General features: G+C 36.0%; 1 protein-coding gene across 2 annotated transcripts in view; it reads left to right on the forward strand.

Moving 5' to 3' along the window:
* The window catches only part of TEX11 (testis expressed 11), a 203971-nt gene that overhangs the window by 87289 nt on the left and 92095 nt on the right, over positions 1-24587 (forward strand). For both annotated transcript variants that reach the window (XM_002700044.5, XM_024988612.1), the window contains exons 12-16: positions 3355-3436; positions 6317-6395; positions 14719-14870; positions 17710-17795; positions 19379-19516. In XM_002700044.5, the coding sequence (XP_002700090.2) occupies positions 3355-3436; positions 6317-6395; positions 14719-14870; positions 17710-17795; positions 19379-19516 (537 nt within the window). The remainder of the gene's footprint in view (positions 1-3354; positions 3437-6316; positions 6396-14718; positions 14871-17709; positions 17796-19378; positions 19517-24587) is intronic.

Consider the following 24587-nt stretch of genomic DNA (forward strand, 5'->3'; position numbering starts at 1 on the left):
ATTTCTCTATATTATTCAGTTCAGTTTAGTTGCTCAGTCGAGTCCGACTCTTTGCTTCCCCATGGACTGCAGCACACTAGGCTTCCCTGTCCATCACCAACTCCAGGAGCTTGTTCAAACTCATGTCCATTGAGTTGGTGATGCCATCCAACCATCTCATCTTCTGTTGTCCCCATCTCCTCCTGCCTTCAATCTTTCCCAGCATCAGGGTCTTTTCAAATGAGTCAGTTCTTCACATCAGGTGGCCAAAGTATTAGAGTTTTCAAATGAGTCAGTTCTTCACATCAGGTGGCCAAAGTATTAGAGTTTCAGCTTCAGCATCAGTCCTTCCAATGAATATTCAGGACTGATTTCCTTGAGGATGGACTGGTTGGGTCTCCTTGCAATCCAAGGGACTCTCAAGAGTCTTCTCCAACACCACAGTTCAAAGGCATCAATTCTTTGGCGCTCAGCTTTCTTTATGGTCCAACTCTCACATCCATACATGACTAATGGAAAAACCATCGCTTTGAGTAGATGGACTTTTGTTGACAAGGTAATGTCTCTGATTTCAATATGCTGTCTAGGTTGGTCATAGCTTTTCTTCCAAGGAGCATGCATCTTTTAAGTTCGTGGCTGGAGCCCAAGAAAATGAAGTCTGTCACTGTTTCCATTAGTTCCCCTCTATTGCCATGAAGTAATGGGACAGGATGCCACAGTCTTCATTTCTTGAATGTTGGGTTTTAAGCCAACTTTTTCACTCTCTTCTTTCACTTTCATCAAGAGGCTCTTTATTTCCTCTTCACTTTCTGCCTTAAGGGTGGTGTCATCTGCATATCTGAGATTATGGATATGTCTGCCACAATCTTGATTCTAGCTTGTGCTTCATCCAGCCCAGCCTTTCTCGTGATGTAATCTGCATATAAGTTAAATAAACAGGGTGATAGTATACGGTCTTGATGTACTTCTTTTCCAATTTGGAACCAGTTTGTTGTTCCATGTCCAGTTCTAACTGTTTCTTCTTGAGCTGCATGCAGATTTTTCACGAGGTAAGTAAGGTGGTTTGGTATTCCCACCTCTTTAAGAATTTTCCAAAATTTGTCATGATCCACACAGTCAAAGGCTTTGGTGTAGTCAACAAAGCAGAAGTAGATATTTTTCTGAAATTCTCTTGCTTTTTCGATGATCCAACGGATGTTGGCAATTTGATCTCTGGTTCCTCTGCCTTTCCTAAAACCCACTTGAACATCTGGAAGTTCTTGGTTCATGTACTGTTGGAGAATTTTGAGCATTACTTTGCTAGCGTGTGAGATGAGTGCAATTGTGCGGTAGTTTGAGCATTCTTTGTCATTGCCTTTCTTTGAGTTTAGAATGAAACCTGACCTTTTCCAGTCCTGTGGCCACTGTTGAGTATTCCAAATTTGCTGGCATATTGGGTGCTGCAGTTTACAGCATCATCTTTTAGGAATTGAAGTGGCTTAACTGGAGTTCCATCACCTCTAGCTTTGTTCGTAGTGATGCTTCCTAAGGCCCACCTGACCTCACACTCCAGGATGTCTGGCTCTAGGTGAGTGATCACACCATCGTGGTTATCTGGATCATTAAGATCTTTTTTGTATAGTTCTTCTGTGTATTCTTGCCACCTTTTCTTACTGTCTTCTGCTTCTGTTAGGTCCATACCGTTTCTGTGCTTTATTGTGCCCATCTTTGCCCATCTTTGCATGAAATGTTCCCTTGGTATCTCTGATTTTCTTGAAGAGATCTCTAGTCTTTCTCATTCTATTGTTTTCCTCTATTTCTTTGCATTGATCTCTGAGGAAGGCTTTCTTATCTCTCCTTGCTATTTTTTGGAACTCTACATTCAGATAGGTATGTCTTTCCTTTTCTGTTTTACCTTTTGCTTCAGCAGATTTTTTTTTAACTTAAGCAACTATATTTGAAGTCTGGAAAATGTGTAAGATTGCTTAAAGAGAGTGTAGGAAAAGGAGTATTTAGTTTTATAGAAGCTGAAAGCCTCACAGTAAGGTGCTAGGAAGATAAGAGGAACACCTTAAAGTGGGTATAATACCCACTACATGGGCAAAAACTTAGAAGTCCAGTAATTCCAAGTGTTAACAAGGATATGGAACACTGGAAATTCTTATCCACAACTGATGTCAGTGTAAAGTGGTATACCTCTTTGGAATTGCAAGTATGAGTCATCCTGCTTTGTTCTGTTTCCAGGTTGTTTTGACATTCCTTGCACTTTCATATGAATTTGGGAATTGGTTCCCAAATTGATCAGCCTATCAATTTCTACAAAGATGCCAGCTGGGAATTTGATTGCATTGAATCTATATCAGTTGGGAAATTACTTCTATCTAAACAGTTATAAGTTTTCCAATCCAGGAATATGAGATGTGTTTTCATTTATTTAGGTCTTCTTCAATTTCTTTCAATAGTGTTTTATAAGTTTCAGTGTAGAAGTCTTGCCCTTATTTTTAAAATTCATTCCTATGTATTTTATTCTTTTTTGTTGCTATTATAAATGGAATTATTTTCTTACCTTCACTTTTGGATTGTTCATTGCTAGTGTATAAAACATGTTTTGAGCTCAAGACATATTTGAATATGCCCATTAGGAAAGATGGTAATGTAAGAAACTAATGCATTCTTAGTTTATTCTTGTATTGATATCATCATTATTTGCAATTGGTTATAATACCTGTGGTTGCTTTCCCTAACTTTCCATTCCTCAGGCATCTCACGTATGAATTTACAGAGCATGGAACTAATGAATATAGTGTCCATGTAGAGGTTGATTAATGTTGTAGAAAGAAAAATTCTGTTCTGTGAGCCTAGACTGCACTTTTAATTGTAGACAGCTGTTTCAAAATGTACACTGTCAGGCAGAAGTAGAACCAAGTCCAAGTAGCAAGGACTTGGAAAAACCATTCTGAGTATATTGTTATTAATAGTAAATGTGACAGGCATATTATAGTATGTTTATTTCATTCAACCATTATTTGCAAAGGACTTTAGTTGTTATTAAGATTTCAAAAGAAAGCAGATCTAATTGATGTGTAGGGTTTTGCTTACCAAGATAAGAATATGGTCTTATATTCTCACAGTTTAAATATTGACCTTGCCATTAAATGCTTGCCACTCAATAGACGTGTTTACATGTTCTTTTCCATGTACTGTTCAATTTAGATTGAATAAAATATCAGAAAATAGCCTCATGGATAGACTGGATATTATGATTTTATCTTTTATAATTTTGATTTCCTTTGATCATGAGTCATCTTGGTGTGGTTTAGTGAAATAGGCAATTACTTGAAAATTGTCTTTTACATTCTACGGTTAATATCATTGTGATTTCTTTGTTTAAAATAGGAACATTTAGATCCAGTTGGGCTTTTCTTAAAGGTGAAAATCCTCTTGAAGGGTGAAATAGGTAATGAAGAACTTTTTCAAAGTAAGTAACATCTCTGTGTGTGAAAAGTACAGAAATATTAATACCAATTTGTTGACTGTAAGATATTATGTATTAGCATAGGTATAATTTGATGGTGACTGAGAAAGAAACTGAGTACATAAAATTGTCAGGAAGCAAAGGAGAAGGAAGAGAACACAGTAGCAAATTTAGCAAGTAATAATAAAAGAGCATAGTAAAAGCTATCAATTTTCCTTTTGTCTAGCAGAAAATTGCAGCTGCCCAACCTGCCCATCATGAAAAAAGATACCTATTGATAGAAAAAGCCTTTGCAATGCTGTGCCTTTTATAATTACTTGTCTGTGAAGTGAATGTGAAAGTCGCTCAGTTGTGTCCGACTATTTGCAACCCCACGGACTGTAGTCCATGGGATTCTGTAGGCCAGAATACTGGAGTGGGTAGCCTTTCCCTTCTCCAGGGGATCTTCCCAACCCAGGGATTGATCCCAGGTCTCCCGCATTGCAGGCGAATTCTTTACCAACTGAGCCACAACGGAAGCCCAAGAAAACTGGAGTGGGTAGCCTATCCCTTCTCCAGTAGATCTTCTTGACCCAGGAATCGAACTGGGGTGTCCTGCATTGTGGTGGATTCTTTACCCAACTGAGTTATCAAGGAAGCCCAAATACTTGTATAAACATTGCTATTTGTTTTTCAAAATTCTCAAGGAAGTAGAGTGTGCATATGTCAGCATAAACTGTTATGGAGCTCTGAGTCATTTGGCAAGTCACTTAAATTTTCTGTGCTTCAGTTTCTTCAGCTTTAAAAAATACATAATATTAATGTCTATCTCATTGTGTTGTTTTGAGAATTCTATGAAAAAAGTATGTAAAGCATTTAGTTCCATGCTTGGTACATAGTTAGTGTGCAATAAATATTACCTATCATTTAGTTATTATGATTACTACTATTAACTGTTATTACTACTATATAGAGGAATTAAGTGAGGAAAAATATCTCTCTGTGCACACTGACCTAACAGTATTTCAATTATGTTTAGTCATAAAACTAATTTAAAATTTTTGATGTGTACATGCTTTATTTTGTACTGTATAAAATATAATCATAGAACTGTATTATTTTTGGTATATAAAATTACATGTTAGTATAACTGATTATCCAATAAATAATAGCAATTTATAATAAGTAGGACAGTAATCAGATTTGGAAGTTGCTGTAAGTTTAGTGCCTATTTAGTACTACTGAAACTTTCTGTGATTTCTAGAATATTAGCCAATCATCAGGAGATCACAGGATCTAAAATACATAGAGGATTCTGCATCTCTAGGTAATAGTATCAGCTCAGATATGCACAGGCTGAAATCTTTTTGGAGCCAGAAAGACAACTTCATTCTTTTTTTGCAGTATGGGAATAAACAAACCAACTAAGCAAGTAGAGGAATAGTCTTACTCAAACTAATAAAGTGTGGGAAGATCAGAGAGATTATTGGAGTTACCTAGTTTGAAGTTAATTCCTATTAAATTTTTTAAAATCAAAATGTAGAAAAGAAACAATTTAAAATGAAATTATTCTTTATTTCCAGATTGTTTTTACTTAACTTGGTCTAGATACTCATGATAGAGTAATGAAATTGCAACATCAGATTATAAACTAGGAAACTTCCATGAGTTTAAGTTTTGTATAGTTTAAAATAATACAATTATCTTTCATTTTGTTATATTAAAAGTTTTGGTATATATGAAACTCACATTTTTATATGTTCATTTCCTTGCTAATGAAAGTACTTTTAAGAATCATCAACCTAACTACTGTCATTGGAACTTCACTGGTATTTTTTATAGTAGAGCAAGTAGACATTTTAAAAATATTTAATGTTTTTTATTATGAAAAAGTAGTACATACCCATTGAAGAAGTTTTTGGAATATACTAAAAATACTTATTGTCCACCATGCACTGGAATATTAGCTCTGTGGCAGCAGAGATTTTTGTGTGCTTTGTCTATTGCTGGATTCCCAGCACAGCTCCCTGGCACAGAGAATACGCTTGTTAGCTATTTGTTGAATAAATAATCTAAACATAATCACTTTTAGAAATTTGATGGTTTATTTTCAGTATTTTTCTATTTTAATTTGCTCTTTTACAGAATTTATAGATAGCCTTTGTTTTCCAATTTTGTTTTACCAATCTTATAATTCATATTGGTGCATATTCATTTTTTAAATGGAAAACACAGTTTTATATTTAACAATTTTAATGGTTGCATAGTAATTTGTCACTGTCGTATAGTGGAGACTCAGTATGCATCATTTTTATTGTCATTATAATCTGTGTTGCTTTTATTAATAGTATCTTTGTTCGTTACATTTCCCCACATTTATTTCAGGTGACTTTTCAGAAGTACAATTTCTGAAATAGAATCATAAGAGCAGCTGTCGTTTATTGAATGCTTACTAAGTGCTAGCTCTTTTGCTATGTAATTTACATGTATTATCTCACGTAAATCTCTCAACAACCCTGAGAGATTGGTGATTTGTTCCCCACTTTACAGATGGCAAAACTAAAGTCAGAAAAATTAACTAAATTGACTATCGCCATAAAAGTGGCAAGTGATTTCGAATATGGATCTATCTGACTGACTTCATATCCCAAGCTCTTAATCACTGGGTTTTTAGCATATAGTACTCAAATTGCTTTTCAAAAGGTTACTTTGCCTGTTTCACTGCATTCTCTGCAGCATTGGATATTACTGGCATATAAAAAGGCTTTGATAAATTGTTAGGCAATACATGATATATGGCAAACATTTAGAAAGTAGATTTTGAACAAAGGAAAATTATTGAAAATAGCTAAGCTTCCTCAAAAATGAAACTGATGTGATTATTTCATTTTTTCTTTTTGTTAGATGTTATGGAAATTCTACATTTGGGCATGACTATGAACTTCTGTCTGAATATTGTTAAACTGCTGATGGATCATGAAAGGTATAGAAGAATTGATTTTCTTTTTTTAAAGACTAACATTTTTCTAAGGTTTCAACATAAGTTGAATTATATCTGTTTGTATCTGTATCTATCTATACCCATATTCACAAAGCACAATATTTGGCATTGTGTTAATCAAATTAGAAGATGGAACTGCTTGCTTACTGATTTAAACAATAAGTTCAGTTCAATTCAGTCGCTCAGTTGTGTCCGACTCTTTGCGACCCCATGAACCACAGCACGCCAGGCCTCCCTGTCCATCACCATCTCCCGGAGTTTACCCAAACTCATGTCCATTGAGTCGGTGATGCCATCTGACCGTCTCATCCTCTGTTGTCCCCTTCTCCTCTTGCCTTCAATCTTTCCCAACATCAGGGTCTTTTCAAATGAGTCAGCTCTTTGCATCAGGTGGCCAAAATATTGGAGTTTCAGCTTCAATATCAGTGCTTCCAATGAACACCCAGGACTGGTCTCCTTTAGGATGGACTGGTTGGATCTCCTTGCAGTCCAAGGGACTCTCAAGAGTCTTCTCCAACACCACAGTTCAAAGCATCAATTCTTTGGCACTCAGCACGCCTTATGTGCAATTAGTGGCAATTAAATTGACAATTAGTGGCAATTAATTGTTTAACATCTGAGTTCCTACAGTGTATCAGTTATTTTATTGCTGGGCACTGAAGATATAGAAATTAAATAATATGCAGTCTCTAGTCTCAAGAAGATCACTGCCTAATGGGGAAGAGTAGTTCAAAATTATGAAATAAATATAGTAACAGTTATTTTGGTATTACCAAAGAGGGGCTTATGAGTGGATGATTTATAAAGATAAAATTATTCTTGCCTATATATTTGGCATTAGCATTGTATCATTTTGAGTTAGTGTACTCTTGCTGCTCTTGCTTTTATTCAACCATATTGATAACTAATTTACCAGCCCCACAGTATCTTCAAGACCTATCATTTTTCAACATGTTCACATTAAAGCCATAAACTATACAAATAAGGAATCTTGCTATCAGAGACTTCTAATATAGGAAAGAGAAGAAAGAGATGAAAGTGAAAGAGACTATGAAAAATAAGAATTGGGGACTTCAGTACCCCACATGTAGCAGTAGATCATCCACACAAAAATCAACAAGGAAATATTTGACATCAGCCATACAGTAGGTCAGTAGACCTAATAGACATTTATAGAACATTCCATTCAACAGCAGCAGAACCCACATTCGTCTCAAGTGCACATGGAATGTTCTCTAGGATTAACCATGTGAAAGTACACAAAACACATCTTAGCAAATTTAAGATTGAAACCATATATCTTGTCTAGCCACAGTGTGTGAAACTAGGAATCAACAGTAAGAGGAAAGCAGAAAAATATGCAAATATGTGGAAATTAACACCACTCCTCAGCCAGTGGGTCAAAGAAGAAATAAAAAAGGGAAATTTAAAAAATCTCAAAAAAATGAAAATGCAAACACAATACCCCAAACATATAGGATGCTGCAAGAGCATTTCTCAGAGGGAAGTTTATACCAATAATGCATATCTTGGAAAAATAGGTTGCAAATAAGCAACTTAACTTTACATCTCAAGGAACTAGAAAAAGAAGGATAAACTAAACTCAGAAGATGATAGAATGAAGGAAATAACAAAGATCAGAGCAGAGATAAATGAAATAGAGGCCAGAAATAGAAAAAAATCAACAAAACTAAGGAGTGGTTTTTTAAAAGATAAGCTAAATTGACAAACTTACTGCTAGATTAAAGAAGAAAAGTCAGAAATGAAAGAGGATACAACTGGTACTACATAATACATAGGGGAATAAGAGGCTATTTTGAGGGATTATATGCCAACAAATTGGCTATCCTAGAGGATAAATTCCTAGAAATGTACAACCTACCAAAACTGAATGAAGAAGAAATCGAAAATCTGATCAAACTAATAGCAAAAAGATTAAATCAATAATCAAAACTTCCAGACACAGAAAAGCCCAGGAATAGATAGTTTAACTTGTGAATTCTACCAAACATTTAAAGAATAATTACCAGTTCTTCTCAGACCCTTCCAAAAAGTTGAAGAGAAGGGAATACTCACAAACTCATTTTACAAAGGCAGTCCTGATACCAAACCAGATGTGGACACTACAAACAAAGAAGCTGAAGAACAATATTCCTGATGGATATAGATGCAAACATTCTCAACAAAGTATTAGCAAGTCAATTCAATAGAATATTAAACTGGTTAAATGACATGACCATCTGGAATTTACCCCTGGGATACAAGGATGGTTCAACATAGGCATATCAATAAATGTGATAAAATACGTTAATAGAATGAAACATAAAAATGATATGACGCTCTCAATGGATGTAGGATAAAAAAGTATTTGACAGAATGTAACATCCTTTCATGAGAAAATGCTCAACAAATTGTGTATAGAAGGAACATACCTTAACATAAAAACACATGACAGTCCCGCTGTTAACATCATATTCAATGGTGAGAGATTAAAACCTTTCCTCTAAGATCAGGAACAAGACAAGGTTGCCCACTCTTATTCCTGTCTTCAGTGTAGAACTGGAAAGTCCTAGTTAGAGCAGTTAGATGGGAAAAAGAAATAAAAGGCATCTAAATCAGAATAAAAGAAGCAAAATTATTCATATTTAAAATGATATGATCTTAAACAGAAACTTCTTAGGACTTCACTAAAAACTATTAGACCCAATAAAGGAATTCAGTAAAGTTCAGTTCAGTCGCTCAGTCATGTCCGACTCTTTGCAACCCCATCAATCGCAGCACTCCAGGCCTTCCTGTCCATCACCAACTCCTGGAGTTCACCCAAACTCATGTGCATCGAGTCGGTGATGCCATCCAGCCATCTCATCCTCTGTTGTCCCCTTCTCCTGCCCCAAATCCCTCCCAGCATTAGAGTCTTTTCCAATGAGTCAACTCTTCGCATGAGGTGGCCAAAGTATTGGAGTTTCAGCGTTAGCCATGAAGTGATGGGACCAGATGCCATGATCTTAGTTTTCTTAATGTTGAGCTTTAAGCCAACTTTTTCACCCTCCTTTTTCACTTTCATCAAGAGGCTTTTTAGTTCCTCTTCACTTTCTGCCATAAGGGTGGTGTCATCTGCATATCTGAGGTTATTGATACTTCTGGCAATCTTGATTCCAGCTTACGCTTCCTCCAGCTCAGCATTTCTCATGATGTACTCTGGATATAAGTTAAATAAGCAGGGTGACAGTATACAGCCTTGACATACTCCTTTTCCTATTTGGAACCAGCCTGTTGTTCCATATCCAGTTCTAACTGTTGCTTCCTGACCTGCATATAGGTTTCTCAAGAGGCAGGTCAGGTGGCCTGGTATTCCCATCTCTTTCAAGATTTTTCCACAGTTCATTGTGATCCACATAGTCAAAGGCTTTGGCATAGTCAATAAAGCAGAAATAGATATTTTTCTGGAACTCTCTTCCTTTTTCCATGATCCAGTGGATGTTGGCAATTTGATCTCTGGTTTCTCTGCCTTTTCTAAAACCAGCTTGAACATCTGGAATTTCACGGTTCACATATTGCTGAAGCCTGGCTTGGAGAATTTTGAGCATTACTTTACTAGCATGTGAGATGAGTGCAATTGTGCAGTAGTTTGAGCATTCTTTGGCATTGCCTTTCTTTGGTATTGAAATGAAAGCTGACCTTTTCCAGTCCTGTGGCCACTGCTGAGTTTTCCAAATTTGCTGGCATATTGAGTGTAGCACTTTCATGGCATCATCTTTCAGGATTTGAAATAGCTCAGCTGGAATTCCATCACCTCCACTACCTTTGTTCATAGTGATGCTTTCTAAGCCCACTTGACTTCACATTCCATGATACCTGGCTCTAGGTGAGTGATCACACCATTGTGATTATCTGGGTCATGAAGATCTTTTTTGTACAGTTCTTCTGTGTATTCCTGCCACCTCTTCTTAATATCTCTTTCTTCTGTTAGGTCTGTACCATTTCTGTCCTTTATCGAGCCCATCTTTGTATGAAATGTTACCTTGGCATCTCTAATTTTCTTGATGAGATCTCTAGTCTTTCCCATTCTGTTGTTTTCCTCTATTTCTTTGCATTGATTGCTGAGGAAGGCTTTCTTATCTCTCCTTGCTATTCTTTGGAACTATGCATTCAAATGGGAATATCCTTCTTTTTCTTCTTTGCTTTTCACTTCTCTTCTTTTCACAGCTATTTGTAGGGCCTCCTCACACAGCCATTTTGCTTTTTTGCATTTCTTTTCCATGGGGATGGTCTTGATCCCTGCCTCTGTACAATGTCACAAACCTCCATCCATAGTTCATCAGGTACTCTGTCTATCAGATCTAGTCCCTTAAATCTATTTCTCACTTCCACTGTATAGTCATAAGGGATTTGATATAGGTCATGCCTGAATGGTCTAGTGGTTTTCCCTGCTTGCTCCAGTTTGGCAATAAGGAGTTTGTGATCTGAGCCACAGTCAGCTCCTGGTTTTGTTTTTGCTGGCCTATAATGAAAAGGACATATTTTTTGCATGTTAGTTCTAGAAGGTCTTGTAGGTCTTCATAGAACCGTTCAACTTCCACTTCTTCAGCGTTACTGGTTGGGGTATAGACTTGGATTACCTTGATATTGAATGGTTTGTCTTGGAAATGAACAGGGATTATTTTGTCATTTTTTAGATTGCATCCAAGTACTGCATTTTGGGCTCTTTTGTTGACTATGATGGCTACTCCATTTCTTCGAAGGGATTCTTGCCCGTAGAATGGAATGGGTGAATTAAATTCAGATGACCATTATATCTACTATATAGATATAGATATATAGATATATCTACTATATAGATATAATGGTCATCTGAATTTAATTCACCCATTCCAGTCCATCTTAGTTTGCTGATTCCTAGAATGCCGATGTTCACTGTTGCCATCTCCTGTTTGTTCAGTTCCACTTTGCCTTGATTCATGGACCTAACATTCCAGGTTCCTATGCAATATTGCTCTTTACAGCATCAGACTTTGCTTCCATCACCAGTCCCATCCACAACTGGGTGGTGTTTGTGCTTTAACTCCATCCCTTCATTCTTTCTGGAGTTATTTCTCCACTGATCTCCAGTAGCATATTGGCATCTACTGACCTGGGGAGTTCCTCTTTCAGTGTTCTATCTCTTTGCCTTTTCATAATGTTCATGGAGTTCTCAAGGTGAAAATACTGAAGTGGGTGCCATTCCCTTCAGATGGGTCGTTAATACCTACCCATCTGAAATTTTTCCAAAAAATTGTAGAGAAAGGAACACTCCCAAGCTTACTCTATGCAAAGCTACCATCACCCTGATATCAAAACCAGACAAAGATATCCTCAAGAAAGAAAATTATAGGCCAGTATCGCTGATGAACATAAACATAAAAACCCTCAACAAAATACTGTCAAACTACATACAAAAACACATAGAAAGGATCATACACTGTGATCAAGTGTGATTTATCCCAGGGATGCATGGATTTTTTGATATATGCAAGTAAATCAATGTGATACATTGACATTAAATTTAAAAATAAATCCCATATGATATTCTCAATAGATGCAGAGAAAGCTTTAGACAAAGTTCAAAACCCATTATATTTCAAATGTTTAATTAATTTTTTAAAGAAATTAAACCTTTTTTGTGGTAAAATATATAAAACATACCATCTTAACTATTTTTAAGTATACAATTCATCAGTGTTAAGTACACTTAAATTGTTATGTGTGTTACAATGAACATTCATAGTGTTTAAAGTACATTAAGAAAACTCTTGAGCTCTTTTCATCTTGCAGAATTACAGCTTTGTACCCATTAAATAACAAGTCTCTGTTCTCCACTTTGCCGTCTGTGGCATACACCATTCTACTTTCTATGAATTTGACTACTGTAGGTACCTCATATTAGTGAAATTATACACTATTTGTGCTTTTCCCATTTATTGTATTTCACTTAGCATAGTATCCTCAAGTTTCATCTGTGTTGTAGCATGTGTCCAAATTTCCTGCTCTTCAAAGGCTAAATAATATTCCACTGTTATGTACTGCATTTTGTTTATTCATTCATCCATTGATGGAGACTTGTAATACTTGCACCTTTTGGCTGTTGTGAACAATACTGCTATGCCCTTGGGTGTAAAAATATCTCTTTGAGACCTTATTTTTTGTTATTTGGGTTTATACAAAGTAGAATTAGTAGATAATATGGAAATTATTTTTAATTTTTTAGAGGAATAACCATACTGGTTTGCATAGCAGCTATACAATTTTACATTCTCACCAACAATGCACAAGCTTTCCAAGTTTTCCATATTCTGGCCAACATTTTTTTTTGTTTGTTTTTCTGACAGTAACTATTTTAATGGGTATGAGGTGGTATCATTGTGCTTTTTTTTTTTTTTTTTTCATTGTGCTTTTGATTGCATTTCACTAATGGATTAGTAATATTGAGTATCTTTTCATGTGATTTTTTCCATTTGTATATCTTTTTTGGGAAGAATGTCTATTCAACCTCTTTGCCCATTTTAAAAGTCAGTTGATTTTTTATTGTTTTGAAAGTGAAAGTTAGTCACTCAGTCATGTCTGATTCTTTGTGACCCCATGGACTGTAGCCCACCATGCTCCTGTCCATGGAATTCTCCAGGCAAGAATACTGGAGTGGGTTGCCATTGCCTTCTCCAGGGGATCTTCCCGACCCAGGGATCGAACCCAGGGTTCGAATCGTCTCCCATATTGCAGGCAGACTCTTTACCAACTGAGCCACCAGGGAAATCCTTCTTTGGGAAAATATCTAATCAACCTCTTTGCCCATTTTTAAGTCAGTTGTTTTTTTTGTTGTTGTTGTTGTTGAGTTTATATATCTGGATATTAACAGTGTATCAGATGTACATTTTGCAAATATTTTCTCCCATTTCATAGGTTGCCTTTTCACCCTTTTGATTGTATTCCTTGATATACAAAATGTAAAAATTTTGACATAGTCCTGTTTATCTGTTTTTAATTTTGTTATTTGTGCTTTTAGTGTCATATCAAAGAAATCATTGTCAAATCCAGTGTTATAAAGGTTTTCCCCTATATTTTCTTCTATAAGTTTTACATTTTAGTTCTTCCGTTTAGGTTTTTGATCCATTTTGAGTTTGTTTTTTTATATGATGTAAGGTGATTTCATCAAAGAATGAAAAGAAAGAATTTCATTCTTTTGCTTATGGATATCCAATTGTCCCAGCACTGTTTATTGAAAAAATGATTTTTTTTCCTTCATGGAATGGTCTTGGCACCCTTGTTGAAAATTATTTGACCATGTATGTGAGATTTTCTTTCGAAACTCTTTGTTTTATTCCATTGGTGTATGTGTATCTTTATGCCGGTACCACACTATTTTGATTACTGTATCTTTGTAGTAAAATTTGAATCATGAAGTATGAGTCCATCAGGTTTGTTCTTCTGTTTCAGGATTGTTTTGGCTCTTCTGGGTACCTTGATACTCTGTATGAGTTTAGGATGGAGTTTTCCATTTCTGCAAAAAATATCTTTGGGATGTTCATAGGGATTGCATTACATCTGTAGATCAGTTTGGGTGTGTTACCATCTTAATGATACTAAGTCTTCCAATCCATGAACTCTTTGCATTTAACATAGTCATTATCTACTGTTACATTATTTGTGTAATGAAGCATACTTTTTAAAGGAGTTGTTGACCGAGGGAATTGGGAAATTTCTTTTCATTCTTTCAGTTTTATTAAGATATAATTGACATTCAGCACTATGTAAGTTTAAGCTGTATAGCATAATGACTTGAGAAGATAATCAAAAGGTACAAAGTTCCAGTTATAAAATGAATGAATATTGAGAATGTAATGTACATGTTGACTGTAGTAAACAGTGCTGTATGGTATATTTGAAAGTTGATTCTAGAGTAGATCATAAAAGTTCTCATGACAAGGGACTAGTAAATTTCTAATGTCTGTTCGTGTATCTTCACTTGATATATCTCATGTTACAGTATTTATTTATAAATTGGCATCCATTTTGGAGAAAAAGAATAATTAAATATTAGTAGAGAGATGATTATCTAACTGTATATATTTATTTATAAGAAGAAAATGCTTGTGGCTTGATAAATAGGAAGTGAATTAAATTATCTGTTATTGACAAATAGTTTTGTTGAGATATTTAATGGTATTACTTAAGCTCAGATATAGTTTTATCTTGCCTGTTTGGGTCATGCTCAAACAAATTTTTAAAAAAGGTATTTTATTCACACCACTTAAAATTGTGTTTTCTTGAACAGAGACTCTGTTGGATTTTATTTCCTGAAGATTATCTGTGAACATTTTCAGTCATCAGAAGATACTAGTAAAGCTCAACTACTCCACATTGACATGCTTTTACAAAGGAAGGAAGACTTGTTTGCAAAGGAGAAGGTTGAAGAAATCATTATAGGTCAGTAGGATTTTTGCAGATGTTTTAGAAAAGTGTTCATATGCATGTCCTTCAGAGATGGATATCAGAACAGTAGGAAAATCCTCAGATCAACAGATTTTTTTTCTTTTTCTCACTATTTTTCCTCCCTAATATCGTTTAACTATAACAATTCACCTAACCAGATTCCACCTATGTGGTAAGCCAGGATGAAAACTAAACAAAAATAACAAAATATCAACAAAAATAGACTCAGCTTAAAACTCATCTGTAGTGGAAAATTGTGAGATGGGAAGCCTAATTTCATGTTTCAGTTTGATCTCAGATTAGTTTGTGTACCTTCAGGCAAGTCAGTAATATCTCTGGATCTTGGTTTTTTCCAACTATATAATGAAGGTTGTGAACTACAGTCCTAATTTTTTATTTCTTTTCAGCAGCAGTAGCATCCTTTTGTGATGCAATGTTATGTGAACCCTGCCCCACATAAAACAGATTAGAGTTGTTGTAGTTAAAGCAAAGATGTAGAGCCAAATCTCAGCATTCCATTAATCCCCCACCTCTCTGTAGAACCTTATACTCTGAAGAACACAGATAGTGTGAACTCTTTCTTAGAAAATTCTTACCCTAATCTGTTCTTTCAACTCTATACATATAGAGATATTACTGGAACGATAGTCACTAATGTTAACACTGGGATTTATTCTGAGTGGTGGAAGTTTTGGTGATTTGTTGCTTTTCTGTTGTTTACCAGATTGCTTGAATTTTATAAGTATGAATCATGTTTTATAAAAACAAAGGCATTGATTTTTAAAGGAAATCTTTTGACTAGATAATCTCTGAGTCTTTTGAACTCTAGATTCTATGAAGTGTATTTTACTGATGACACCTTTCCTCCGTATCCTCACTAAGAATCTAGTTATTTTTAGACCCAGTGTTGATAAGCTTGGTTATGTGATTTTCCAACCCTCAGCATTTTAATGGTAGTATATTATGAAGGGAGAAAGGATGACCTACAAGGAAATATAAAGATATCCTGATTACAAGGGAGGGAAAAACCTTATAAATTGTATAAAAACATTTTAAATACTTTTAAAAGTATAATAATATGTGAAGTTGCTAAGTCATGTCTGACTCTTTGTGACCCCATGGACTGTAGCCTCCCAGGCTCTTCCATCCATGGGATTTTCCGGGCAAGAATACTGGAGTGGGTTGCCATTTCTTTACTATACAATAATCCCTGAAGTCATCATTATGGTATACTAACAGTATAATAAAATACAATGGCTGTAATTGTTGACCTTCAATAGTCTAAAAATAGTTATGCTTCATAAACTAGAAAGTATGTTTAAAATAAATAAATTTTTTAAAAAAGACTAGATATATTCATGGATAATAGCTTTCCAGCACTGAAGGCTGGAGAAGCCACTCTGGGAGGATCTGGCTGAGATGAAAGTGTTTCATGTTGGTTTCTCTCATTGTATCAGAGATCCAGATGGTAAAACGGATTTTCTTATTGGTTCATTTCCTGGGCATTTTTCTTTCTCTTTGTTTCTTTTAAAACATGATTCATTTAAAAAATATATTTAAAAAAGAAAAACATAATTCTTAAAACATGATTTTTAGAAAAATTTAAGAACCGTAAGTGATTTAGACTTCTTAAAAATATTTTGTTTGATGAAAGTAAACTGCCAGGTAATTAGAAAACTTTATTATCTAGAATAACTACTTTTCCATGATTACAGTTAGCCAAAGTTGTATTATGGTATCCAATTATACAGTTATACTTTCAACATATTATAATATTTTAGGTATGTACTTTACAGGGCTTTTTACTTTCATGTGACTATTTTTGACTAAATCGTGGAACAAACTTTGCTGACTTGCTTGAGGGGTCAGAGACTTTTTTTTAATATAAAATTATTTATTTTAATTGGAGGCTAATTACTTTACAATATTGTAGTGGTTTTGCCATACATTGACATGAATCTGCCACGGTGTACATGTGCTCCCCATCCTGAACCTCCCTCCCTCCCCATCCCATCCCTCTGGGTCATCCCAGTGCACCACCCCCGAGCACCCTGTCTCATGCATGAAACCTGGACTGGCGATTCGTTTCACATATGATAATATAAATGCCTTTTCAATGCCATTCTCCCAAATCATTCCACCCTCGCCCTCTCCCACAGAGTCCAAAAGACTGTTCTATACATCTGTGTGTCTTTTGCTGAGAGATTCTGTTTTCTAATCAAGACTTTTGTGGAAATTGATTGTGACAAAGCGGTGGAATTGGAAGAGGTATACAATTCTACTATAGATTAAACTTTACTTTAGTGTGTGCTAATGTATTTGAGCCCTGTAAACGTCTAGACCAGAAACAATCAGACATATTACAATTTAAAGTAATAGAGTTTATGTGTAAACATGGTCTTAAAGTATTTTACAAAGGCTTTAAGATATAATTGGCCTTTCTTGTGAACTTGAACTGATCTAGTTAGTATATAATAGTATAAACACTTCTTATTCATGATTTCTAGCATTGCTGTCTGTTCACTGATAATAACATTAAGGCACCAGATGATGATCAAATTTGGAACATAGAAAACACATTAAAAAGAAACTGGGCTGGAAAACTATTACAGATTGATGGGAAAATTACAGTGATTCTAGCAAACTCTGATTGTATTATATAGTCAATTTTGCTAGAAAAATCTAAAATTGATGATGAAAACCTGTCTGAATGTGGTTGTGTTTGTCCATTACGTAAAGGTTATAGGTTCTGAATACAGTTATTGCTCTTTATTTAATGTAATAGATCTTGATTCTTGTTTTTAGAGCTTTTTTTTTTTTTTTTTTTTTTCAGGTCACCAAACAGGAAAACCACTGGCATCAGAATTAATAGGCTATTTCCACAACATTATTTGGAAACAAGCTGCCAAAAGTTTTGAGGTTTGGGAATAATCTATTTTTATTCTTTATATTCTTTCTTCACACTAACAAATAAAACAGTGTGTTCACTATAAAGATCATAGAGCATCAAATACTTAATAATCTCTTTCTGCTTATATACTATTTATTAAATGTAATACAGAACATTAATGGGCAGTGGACAAGAATTTATTTAAAAATGCTAAGATGTGATTCATCCCCACTGGGAGTTTGTTGCTGTTCAGTCTCTAAGTCAGTGTCTGACCCCTTGCAACCCCGTGAACTACAGCACACTAGGCTTCCCTGTCCTTCACTATCTCCCAGAGTTTGTTCAAATTCAAGTCCATTGAGTCAGTTGGTGATGCTATCTGACCATCTCATCCTCTGCCATGCTCTTCTCTTTTGCCTTCAATCTTTCCCAGCATCAGTGTCTTTTCCAATAAGTCCTCTCTTTACATCAGGGGGCCAAAAAATTGGAACTTCAGCTTCAGCATCAGTCTTTCCAATGACTGTTAAGGGTTGATTTCCTTCAGGATTGACTGGTTTGATCTCCTTGTAGTCCAAGGGACTCTAAAGAGTCTTCTTCAGCATCACAATTCAAAAGCATCAATTCTTTGATGCTCAGCTTTCTTTATGGTCCAACTCTCACATCCATACACGACTACGGGAAAAACCATAGCTTTGACTCATATGGACCTTTGTCGGCCAAGTAATGTCTCTGCTTTTTAATACGCTGTCCAAATTTGTCATACTTTTTCTTCCAAGGAGCAAGCATCTTTTAATTTCATGGCTACAATTACTGTCCACAGTGATTTTGGAGCCCAATAAAAGAAAATCTGTCAATGTTTCCACTTTTTCCCCTTTTATTTGCCATGAAGTGATGGGACCAGATGCCATGATCTTAGTTTTTTGAATGCTGAATTTTAAGCCAGCTTTTTCACTCTCCTCTTTTACCCTTATCAAGAGATTCTTTAGTTCCTCCCTCTCTATCACCAACTCCCGGAGTTCACTCAGACTTACATCCATCGAGTCGGTGATGCCATCCAGCCATCTCATCCTCTGTCGTCCCCTTCTCCTCCTGCCCCCAATCCCTTCTAGCATCAGAGTCTTTTCCAATGAGTCAGCTCTTCGCATGAGGTGGCCAAAGTACTGGAGTTTTTCAGCTTTAGCATCATTCCTTCCAAAGAAATCCCAGGGCTGATCTCCTTCAGAATGGACTGGTTGGATCTCCTTGCAGTCCAAGGGATAAGGATAAGAGGCTTATGGAAGCTTCCTGATGGGAGATACTAACTGTGAGGTAAACTGGGTCTTGTTCTGATGGGTCATATTCTGATTGAATATGTAGTTTGCAGGTATTGTCTCTAATTTCATAGGTTGCCTTTTAATTTTGTTGATGTGAGGGAAGAAGAGAGAATATTGATTGCCACTATGACTTATATTCATCAAGGCTGGTAATAAAATGCACTTAGCATCCAACTAAAGATGTGTTTTGGTTGACTAAAAATTTCAGCATTACCATTTTTTGTTTCTAGAGATGACTTGGACCAATTAGGGTCGAATGTAGAGATATCTCTGTAATTTTGTTATTTCTTATTAAATTTTAGGTACACAATTTTGATGATGCCCTGCACTGGTACTGTTATTCTCTGAGATTTTATGCAGCTGATCAATCTGATCTGGACTTGGCCAAGCTACAGAGGAACATGGCTTCTTGTTACCTGCATTTGGGACAATTTGATAAGGTCATTTAATTTATCTCTTTTTCAAAAATAGCATATGTTATAGGCGGTGGCAGAGAGATAATTACAATGTGATATCTTGACTATTAGGTTAGGATATCTGAGAGTTCCTTCATACAGGACAAAGTCAAATTGATAGTTTCCTGACTCACACACTAGTAGAACTTCCCAATAGGAGAAAGAATTTATAGACTCTTAATTCCATTGCTTACTATTTATTTTTAACTCTGTTCTGAAAGGTAGTGTATCATTGGAATTTATGAACAGAGTTATCTGCTACTAACCATCTGCAGTATTGTCCTTTGAAGCAGAATAAATTTTAAGGTAAACACTTTTTTTGGTCAGGCACTCAGTTAGAACAAATACTTGGATGAAATATCATTCTTTTACTTTATGGGTTAGCTCTTGCCTTTCTACCACTATTTAAAAAGTTCAGCAATTGGTTTCTTATCAGGACAAAATTCTAGAAGGTAAAATAGATAAAACTTGTTTGAGGATAGAGCCATTCCTACTTCCCAAAGCAATTGGGACATTTCTTCCTTTGCTTACATAATAGTATGCACATGATGGGAAGGGAGTATATTATATTGCATTGTTGTAGGACAAAGAAACGGGATGGACAAGTATGGACCCAGTATGAAGCTTTTGGTTGCTTTTTAAGTTTTAATGACAAATTTAGGGGAAAATATGTGATTAAAGGATGTAATTATAGACATTTTCTTTGAAGATTTGTTCACTTTGAAGGATTATTTGTCTGAATGAATACTTCAGATTTTCTTTCACAAGAGTATTTACCATTTAGTTTGTATAAATTCAGTCCTGAAAGAGAAGTTGAAAGTTTATTTACTTCATCGTATTTCTACACAGGCTAACATTTAATTGTTTCAGAAAGATAATTGACTACTATTTATTTAAAGACCTGAAAAGATGTCACATAGATTTTGTTACCTAATTAATTATATTTCTGCTCAGAATACCATTAACTATTTCAGAAAGTTAATTTCCCACTGCTTACTTAAAGACGTATAAAGAAGAGAATCACAAAGCTTTTGTGACTTCTATGATTTGTGTTAATCTGGAAGATTGAGAAGTACTGAGACCTAGAGCTGGGAGATGGATGCATCTGCAGGCCAAGGAGGGATATCTCATCAGCTCATCAAGATGGAAAGAATATTGTATGAGATACTGTAATAGTCTCTGAAGTTACAAAGATGAACAAGTTGCCTTCAGCTCAGTAAAGCAGTTGGCATCAGGGTATCCTAATGAGCAAATCAGAAGATTATGGCAGTGGGGAAAGTTTAAGTTGGAAAGATTCCATAAGTCAGGCACATAGGTAGTTGGTATCACATAAGCTCATCAATCAGGGAACAGGTCTTCAATCATTGAGATTTGGACTCAGATGCAGGACTAAAATCTTTATATCACTGGGCGTATGTGTACATAGACTAAAAAAAGCAAGGTCGAGCTCCAAACCTAAAGTGACTGGCTCTAAAGAGGAGCTCAAGCATGGGGAGCCAGACTGCAGTTACCTAAAAGAGAATACAAAGTGAATAGATAATAGAGTTTTCTTTCTTTTTTTTTTTTTAAATTTTATTTTATTTTTAAACTTTACATAATTGTATTAGTTTTGCCAAATATCAAAATGAATCCGCCACAGGTATACATGTGTTCCCCATCCTGAACCCTCCTCCCCCCTCCCTCCCCACACCATCTCTCTGGGTCATCCCAGTACACTAGCCCCAAGCATCCAGTATCTTGCATTGAACCTGGACTGGCAACTCGTTTCTTACATGATATTTTACATGTTTCAATGCCATTCTCCAAAATCTTCCCACCCTCTCCCTCTCCCACAGAGTCCATAAGACTGTTCTGTACATCAGTGTCTCTTTTGCTGTCTCGTACACAGGGTTATTGTTACCATCTTTCTAAATTCCATATATATGCGTTAGTATACTGTATTTATGTTTTTCCTTCTGGCTTACTTCACTCTGTATACTAGGCTCCAGTTTCATCCACCTCATTAGAACTGATTCAAATGTATTCTTTTTAATGGCTGAGTAATACTCCATTGTGTATATGTACCAGAGCTTTCTTATCCATTCATCTGCTGGTGGACATCTAGGTTGCTTCCATGTCCTGGCTATTATAAACAGTGCTGCGATGAACATTGGGGTACACGTGTCTCTTTCCCTTCTGGTTTCCTCAGTGTGTATGCCCAGCAGTGGGATTGCTGGATCATAAGGCAGTTCTATTTCCAGTTTTTTAAGGAATCTCCACACTGTTCTCCATAGTGGCTGTACTAGTTTGCATTAGAGTTTTCTAAGACTTGAAGCAATGCTTCTTAAATTTCCTTTGTGTTAGCTTTGGTTCTAGAGCCTAGTGTAGGACTGAGCCTATAATTGGGAGTTCAAATGGTATTAGTAGTGAGGAAGGGAAGAATAAGGCAGCAGGAAACCAGGTGGGTTCTAATATGTATACTCGGTTTGTGATTATATCATTTAAGGCTAGATTGCCTACTTGATTACTATTAGTTTATTTCTCCATTTTATTTTTCTTGTCTTAAACTTACCAGATACCGATTTGATACCCTCCATATAAGAATAGTCTACTGTGCACTAAGACAGACAGAAAGGTGAAAAAAATCACACAGTTCATCATATTTTACTATTTTGCTATTCCCACCTAGCCTGGTTAATTTTATTTTGTGATTTTTTCACTCCTTCCCTTGATCTATTTGAGCATTGTTCAGAAATTTTTTTATTCATGTTTATTGAATCTGATAAAATTTCTTAGTTTTCACATGCTAAGTTGCTTCAGTTGTGTTCTACTCTTTGCAACCTTATTGACTGTAACCCACCAAGCTCCTCTGTCTATGGGGTTTTCCAGGCAAGAATACTGGAGTGGGTTGACATGCCCTCCTCCAGGGGATCTTCCCAGCCTAGGGATCGAATCCACATCTCTTATGTCTCCTGCATTGTCAGGCAGGTTCTTTACCACTCCTGCCACCTGGGAAGCCCAAGTGTTAGTCGCTCAATCGTGTCTGATTCTTTGCAACCCAATGAACTGTAGCCCACCAGGCTCCTCGGTCCCTGGAATTATCCAGGCAAGAATACTAGAGTGGGTAACCATTCCCTTCTCCAGGGGATCTTCCCAACCAAGGGATCAAACCCAGGTTTGCTTTGCAGACAGATTCTTTACCATCTGAGCCACTAGGGAAACCCACAGTTTTCACATAAGCACTAACTAAAACGGACTCTTGTTGACTTTCTGTCTTACTCTCCACCAACCCTTGGTAATTGTGAAATGTTTTTTATCCCTAAGCCCAAAGCTTTATCCTTTGTTTTAGCCAAAAAAAAAAACCACAACAAAAATTAATTTTCTGGGTTTGTAGCCACTGACATCAGCTCCTCTCCTCTTTATCCATTCTTTCTTCTCGCTTATCTCGGAGAAAGAAGTAACTTTCCCATGGGACCTTCTCTACAAATTTCAATGCTAGTTTTTTAATCTTTTTCTCTCTACTGTTTCTTTCCCTGTCACTACAATTATTTTTATGCCTTCTCTATCCGAAAGCTTTCCTTCAACCTGTCATCCTCCCCAAATTATAGTTTGTCCTTCTTTTCATTACCAAAGTTTATAACCTAAAATTACTGCCTATATTTTTTTAGTATTCATTCATTCAAAAAATATTTATTAACTGTCTACTACATGTTAAATACTATTCTAGGCACTGGGGATATAGTAGTGGCCAAAGTAGACAAAACTGTCTACCCCTACAGAGTTTATATTCTACTGGAGACACAGACAATGAAAAAATAAATGTTATGGTATATTAAAAAGGTCAACATATTTTCTGTACAGAACCAGATGGTAAATATTTCAGGTTTTCTAGGCCACAGTCTTTCTTGCAAGTACTCAACTTTGCAGTTGTACCATGAAAACATCTGTAGACCAAATGTAAACAAACTGACATGACTTTGTGCTAATAAAACTTTATATTTAGGAACATTAAAATTTGAATTTCATATAACTTTTTGTGTCATAAAGTATTCTTCTTTCGATTTTTTCAACCTTTAAAAAAAGTAAAGCTTAGCTTGATAGATGGTAAACTGGATGTAGCCCAAAGGCCATAGGTTGCTGATCCCTGTTATATTAGACAGTGATAAGTGCTAGAGAAAACTAAGTAGGAAAGGGTAGTAAATGTTTTAGAGGAGGAATGAAGGGTTGTAATTTTACAGAAGGCCTCAGTGAAAAGGTAGTTTTTGAGTAGAAACCTGAGGAAATGGGGGATCTAGCTATAAATATCTTAAACAAGAGCATTCCAGACAGAGGAGTAGCAAGTGCAAAGGCTGTGGGGGATGTGGGAGTAGGAGCATATGGGTGGTGTTTGACGAACAGCAGAGAGATTAGTGTGTCTGGAGCTAAGGGAATATTAGGGAAAGTAGGAGATATGATCAAGGAAGTAGCAGGGAAACAGATTTGTAAGAAAGACATTGTATTTTATTGTAAAGATTTATGTCATTAACTCTTGAGATGGAGAACCAGTGAGGGAGTTTGAGGCAGAGGAGTGATAATATCTGACTCTCATTTTAATAAAATCACTCACTCACTGTGTTGAACAGATTGAGCTGGGTGTAAGAGTAGAAGCAGGGGGAAGAGGTAGGATGTTGCTGAAATTATCTAGGCAAGAGATTATGGTGGCATGAACCAGTATGGAGGAAGTGTGAATGGGGAGAAGTGGTCAGATTCTAGATAGAATATGAAAGTGGAGGTGAGAGAATTCTCTGACACACCACATACAGGATAGTAGAAAGTGAAAGTGAAGTTGCTCAGTCATGTCCGACTTTTTGCAGCCCCATGGACTGTAGCCTACCACACTTCTCCATCCATGGGATTTTCCAGGCAAGAGTACTGGAGTGGGTTGACATTTCCTTCTCCAGAGGATCTTCCCAACCCAGGGATCAAACCCAGGTCTCCCACACTGAAGGCAGACGCTTTACCATCTGAGCCACCAGGATAGTAGAGGGAAAGACAAGTTTTTGGCCTCATCATCTACTCCCCTCTTCATGATTTTTAT

Source organism: Bos taurus, chromosome X, assembly GCF_002263795.3.
Source record: "Bos taurus isolate L1 Dominette 01449 registration number 42190680 breed Hereford chromosome X, ARS-UCD2.0, whole genome shotgun sequence".
Classification (NCBI taxonomy): domain Eukaryota; kingdom Metazoa; phylum Chordata; class Mammalia; order Artiodactyla; family Bovidae; genus Bos; species Bos taurus.